A 5,723-nucleotide genomic window follows, 5' to 3' on the forward strand; every position below is an offset into this window, starting at 1 on the left:
AAAAAATTTAAAAAAAACACCAGCCATCTTCCTGGGGAGGTTCCTCAAAAGGGGAAGGTGACTTGATTTGCACACCCCGACCCGGGAGCTGCCCACAGGACCGGGCTGCAGATTTTGAGGGGATTTCTAAAGGAGTCTGTCGCCCGCCCTGCTATCTCGAACGATCTGGGAGATGAAGCAGGGATTCTGTGGGCGGGGAACAAAAGGGCTGCTCACTGTGGTGTTAGATGTTTACGACAGTTTATGAGGACATTCAGGCCCCAGATGGACGTCCAAGACACCCTGGTCATTGATGGCAGCACATGCAAGATCCTTAGAATCAACTCTCTCCTACGTACATACCTCCTGTTTGGCGCCATGTCTTTTTTTAGATGTTTTTATTGATGGGAATCGAACCATGACCTCCAGGTTCATAGGTTGACACTCCCCCACTGAACCACACCAGCCGGGCCCACTTGAATTTTGAGCCGAGGAAATGGATTACTCATTCTTAGACTCCTTCTCCTGTTTAGACCTAAAATTTGCTTGTGTTTTAGGGAAAGTAAAGATCAGCGTAGTAGGCTGTCAGGGGGGAATTTTATTGTTGCAAATCCAAGAAAATGCCTCTATTTTCTTTTGGCCCTTGCATGTAACGCTGTCACATTTTTCTTGCAATAAGGGACTCTGAGTCCGATTTGAAAAATCCTCTTTATTACCCAGAAAAAAAAAAAAGCATTTTTATGGAAACTGTCCGCTTGTGGTCGTCCCTGGAACAGCCTGCTTTGGAGAGGTTCGTGTTCCGCCTCTAACCGGGCCTGTGTGTGCCTCCGCCCCGTGTGGCCTGCGGGCACTTTGTTCCCGAGCCCAGCAGCTGTTGCGAGACTCGGGGACAGTGTGCATTCTTAGCCCGCAGCTGCCAGGAGGGTTTCTAATCTGGTGCTGGCAGGAAATCGTGCCCAAGTGGAAGCCAAGTTAAAAGACGCTTGAAAAGTAAACAGAATGACTTTGGAAGCCACTTCGTATGCCGCCCACCGCTCCTCTGAAGATCGCGGGAAACTTGTTAACCTGACTGCACCCCGAGCCCTCAGGGCAGGGCCCTAATTGTCTTGCAGTCCAGGTCTGTGCCAGGAGGTTCTTGTTGCCACTGCTACTAATTTAAAATTATATATACATATATATATTGATTTTAGAGAGGGAGAGAGAGATAGAAACATCAATGATGAGAGAGAATCATGGATCGGCTGCCTCCTGCACCCTCCACGCTGGGGATGGAGCCCGCAACCCAGGCATGTGCCCTGACCGGGAATCGAACCGTGACCTCCTGGTTCATAGGTTAACGCTCAACCACTGAGCCATGCGAGCCAAGGCTGCTATTGATTTTTTAGTGATTGATGTTGCTGCAAATCGGTTCGACTGGCTTAGTTACTAACTTAACACTGCTGTTCCTCCGGGGTAATGCGTGGTTAGGGGTGAGGGGTCCCTCCCCGTCTCCCCTTTCTGCTACACCACACCACCCACCTCTGCTCCAAAGTACGACATCTGAGGAGGGTGGACACACGATTTATTCACCCATTTTGCAGGCAGGCTGATTTCTGTTGTGTAAGTGCGTCCTGATTTAGTTCATGTTCCCCACGATACAAAAGGTTTTCAGGTTTCTTTTCAAACTGACGGCAAAAGGTCCTCAGGTTGGTGCACCCAGTAAAAGGTGTGGGTCTACGAAAGAGGACATTTTACTAAAACCTTGTCCTTGGGCCTCCAATCATTTCTTGCACCACATTGTTTGATGCCCAAGGAGCTCCAGCCTCTTAGACCCCCTCAGCACGCATGAGAGGCTGCACGTGTTCCCCGTGAAGAGTGTGCCCGGCTGAGCCGCACGTGTTCCCCCGTGAGGAGTGTGCCCATGATGATCTGCAGGTGTTCCCCGTGGACCGTGTGCCCGTGCCGAGCCGCACGTGTTCCCCGTTAAGTATGTGCCCGTGCCGAGCCACACGTGTTCCCCATGGAGTACGTGCCCGTGCTGATCCGCACGTGTTCCCCGTGGAGTACGTGCCCGTGCTGATCCGCACGTGTTCCCCGTGGAGTACGTGCCCGTGCTGATCCGCACGTGTTCCCCGTGGAGCGTGTGCCACCGTGCCGAGCCGCACGTGTTCCACACGTGTGCCACCGTGCCGAGCCGCACGTGTTCCACACGTGTTCCCCAGGAGCGTGTGCCCGTGCTGAGCCGCACGTGTTCCCCAGGAGCGTGTGCCCGTGCTGAGCCGCACGTGTTCCCCGTGGAGTACGTGCCCGTATGATGTTATTGCAAATGGGTTTGATTGCACGTGTTCCCCGTGGAGCGTGTGCCCGTGCTGAGCCGCACGTGGTCTCTGGAGCGTGTGCCCCTGTGAGATGTTACTGCAAATGGGTTTGCACATGTCCCCGTGGCGCGAGTGCCCCTGAGCCCGCGCTGAGCCGCACGTTCTCTTGCAGACCTTCACGGCCTGGTGCAACTCGCACCTGCGGAAAGCCGGCACCCAGATCGAGAACATCGAGGAGGACTTCAGGAACGGCCTGAAGCTCATGCTGCTGCTGGAAGTCATCTCAGGTCTGTGGGTGCCTCACCCCGCGCAGCGCATGTGCGTGCGTCTACGTTCGCGTGCGTCTGCGTACGTGCGTCTGCGTAAGCGTGCGTGTGCGTGAGCGTATGTCTACGTCTGCATGCGTGAGCGTGCGTGTGCGTGCGTCTGCGTACGTGCGTCTGCGTCTGCGTGAGTCTGCGTGTGCGTGAGCGTATGTCTACGTCTGCGTGCATCTGCGTGAGCGTGCGTCTGCGTGAGCGTGCGTGTGCGTGTACGTGCGTCTGCATACGTGCGTGTGCGTGAGCGTGAGTCTGCGTGTGCGTGAGCGTATGTCTACGTCTGCGTGCATCTGCGTGAGCGTGCGTCTGCGTGAGAGCAGGCGTGGCCCAGGCCTAGAGGCTGCAGCACACATTCCCTGGGAACCCGCTGGGCAAGAACGCGGAGCTGTTGGGAAGGAAAGCCTCTGGAGGGGCAGTCGGCCGGGGTTGTTCTACGTAAAAAGGGAGTGTGTTCTGTTCACAATTGACACGTTAGGGTAGTGCTTATATCACCCCCCTCGTAACAAAGTAGAAGGAAAAATGACGTATATGGCGGCCCCCATGCTGCCCTCTCCACTTTTTTAAAAAATATATTTGTATTGATTACAGAGAGGAAGAGAGAGAGAGAGAAACATCAATGATGGGCTGCCTCCTGCACACCCCACACTGGGGATGGAGCCCACAACCCAGGCCCGTGCCCCGACCAGGAATGAACCCTGATCTCCTGGGTCAGAGGTCGAGGCTCACCCACTGAGCCACCCGCCAGGCGGAATGCTGGCATTTTGATTCTGCAGCGGGGCTGCTTTCTCTGTCTGCACTGACCGGCTTTCATCCGACAGGGGAAAGGCTGCCCAAGCCCGACCGGGGAAAAATGCGCTTCCACAAAATCGCCAACGTGAACAAAGCCTTGGATTACATCGCCAGCAAAGGCGTGAAGCTGGTGTCCATCGGGGCGGAAGGTGAGCGGCCGCGGGGGCCTCGCGGGGGCTGTGGGCCTGCGCTGGACGCCCGCGTGGGTCAGGCTCCCCGCCAGGCTCGGAGCACAGAGAGGAGAAGAGACGCTGCCCTGAGTGGCGGGCCAGGCACTAGGGCAGCGGTTCTCAACCTGGGGGTCGAACGACCCTTTCACAGGGGTCGCCTAAGACCATCGGAAGACACATGTATAATTACATATTGTTTTTGTGATTAATCACTATGCTTTAATGATGTTCAATTTGTCACCATGAAAATACATCCTGCATATCAGATATTTACATGACGATTCATAACAGTAGCAACATTACAGTTATGAAGTAGCCACGAAAATAATTTTATGGTTGGGGGTCACCATAACATGAGGGACTGTATTAAAGGGTCGAGGCGTCAGGAAGGTTGAGAACCACTGCCCTAAGGCTTTCTGTAAAGAGAATAGAGGCAAATGTAATGCCATCCTCTTCAGAGTACAGGAGTGAGAAAACGTATCATCCCATCGACGCTGGGTGAGAACCAATCAATAGGAAGGAAGGAGGAGAAAGGGATCCCTGTGAGTGAGGCAGGAGCCGAGACACACCTGCGGGTCATGATGCACACCTGCCCCATGAACCTGCCCCATGATGCACACCTGCCCCATGAACCTGCCAGCCGGCGGCTGGAGGCAGGACCAGGCTGACCATGAGCCTGTGTTCTCTGTACGTCACCACAGTGGTCCCCCCATGTCCACCGTTTCACTTTCCACCGTCAACCATGGTCTGAAAATACCAAATGGAAAATTCCAGAAATAAACAACATATCAGTTTTATTTTCTTTAAATATATTTGTATTGATTTCAGAGAGGAAGGGAGAGGGAGATAGAAACATCAATGATGAGAGAGAATCATAGACTGGCTGCCTCCTGCACGCCCCACACTGGGGATGGAGCCCACAACTGGGGCATGTGCCCTGACCGGGAATGGAACCTTGACCTCCTGGTTTGTAGGTTGACGCTCAACCACTGAGCCACGCCAGCTGGGCAACAATATATACATTTTAAAGTATACAGCGTTCTGAGCAGTGTGGTGTGTCTTGCTCTGTCCCACTCCATTCTGGGATGGGAATCATCCTTTTGTCCCTCATCTTCACGCTGTCTGTGCTCCCCACCTGTCAGTCACTTAACCCAGTGGTTCTCGGGTCCACTTGGGTTCGAGTCACCCTTAGTCATGGCCCAGAAGTGTGAGCGTAGTGGCGCCGGCAATTCCGATGCGCCAAAGAGAAAGTGCATCCCTTACGTGAAAAGGGTGGGATATATAGGGGTGAGCACCGTCCTCGGTTTCAGGCATCCACTGGGTCCTTAGAATGTACCCCCCGAGGAAAAAGGGGCGCAAGTATATTTAGAACTTTAACTCATCTCGTCTTTAAACTTTGGAAACTCATGCATTGTATTTAGTGATTATGCATAGGTAAGCCTTGTGCTTGGTATTAACTCAGAATTCATTTAAACAGGAGACATTTGGTTAAGAATTTTTAACTAGACACACCTCGACACCTATGGAAATATAAGCTGGTCTTTCCATATGTATTTTTTCCAGTAGCTCTGAAGCCAAGACGTAGGGGAAGCATAACTTACAGGAACACTGCAGGTTCTGGTTGTGTTATCTTTAACACTAGTCTGTTGTTGGCTTTTCTTTCCTCTAAAGAAATTGTGGACGGCAACGTGAAGATGACGCTGGGCATGATCTGGACCATCATCCTCCGCTTTGCCATTCAGGACATTTCAGTTGAAGGTAAAGACGTGGTTAAGATCGGATTGTATTAAGAGACTCCGAGCACTTTGTAAGCGGAGCTGACAAGTTAAAGTTTGAATCTGGTGGTATAAAATCGAACAGTCACCTACGTGATGGAAGGAAGGACCCTGGGACCCTTTGGGGTACGGGCGGACGCTACAACCAACTGAGCCACACTGGCCAGGCTGCAACGGAATTCTCTAAGGAGCCAGGCCCCTTTAACAGAATGGTGGGCCTCTCCTTAGATGTAGGCGTGAGATTAATATATCTGTTGGTGAGGGCCACCCAGATGGAAGTCCATGGGGTTCCTGGGTGCATTATATGGTTTTTCATGGCGGAATGACAAACGACACTGCCTACTTCTAACATGGTTTTTGCACCCATGATCGGGGTTTCGTGAGTGGCTATCT

The 5,723-nt window shown here is 52.7% G+C and overlaps 1 protein-coding gene across 1 annotated transcript in view; it reads left to right on the plus strand.

Moving 5' to 3' along the window:
• The window catches only part of LOC102426171 (plectin-like), a 13,516-nt gene extending 8,140 nt beyond the window's left edge, over window positions 1-5,376 (plus strand). Inside the window, exons 2-5 of the mRNA XM_023749188.1 lie at window positions 2,023-2,267; window positions 2,431-2,563; window positions 3,415-3,534; window positions 5,227-5,376. Coding sequence (XP_023604956.1) covers window positions 2,023-2,267; window positions 2,431-2,563; window positions 3,415-3,534; window positions 5,227-5,345 — 617 coding nt within the window. The 3' untranslated portion in view covers window positions 5,346-5,376. The remainder of the gene's footprint in view (window positions 1-2,022; window positions 2,268-2,430; window positions 2,564-3,414; window positions 3,535-5,226) is intronic.
• The last annotated feature ends 347 nt before the right edge of the window (window positions 5,377-5,723 follow it).

This window comes from Myotis lucifugus, unplaced genomic scaffold, assembly GCF_000147115.1.
Source record: "Myotis lucifugus unplaced genomic scaffold, Myoluc2.0 scaffold_3465, whole genome shotgun sequence".
In the NCBI taxonomy this organism is placed as follows: Eukaryota; Metazoa; Chordata; class Mammalia; order Chiroptera; family Vespertilionidae; genus Myotis; species Myotis lucifugus.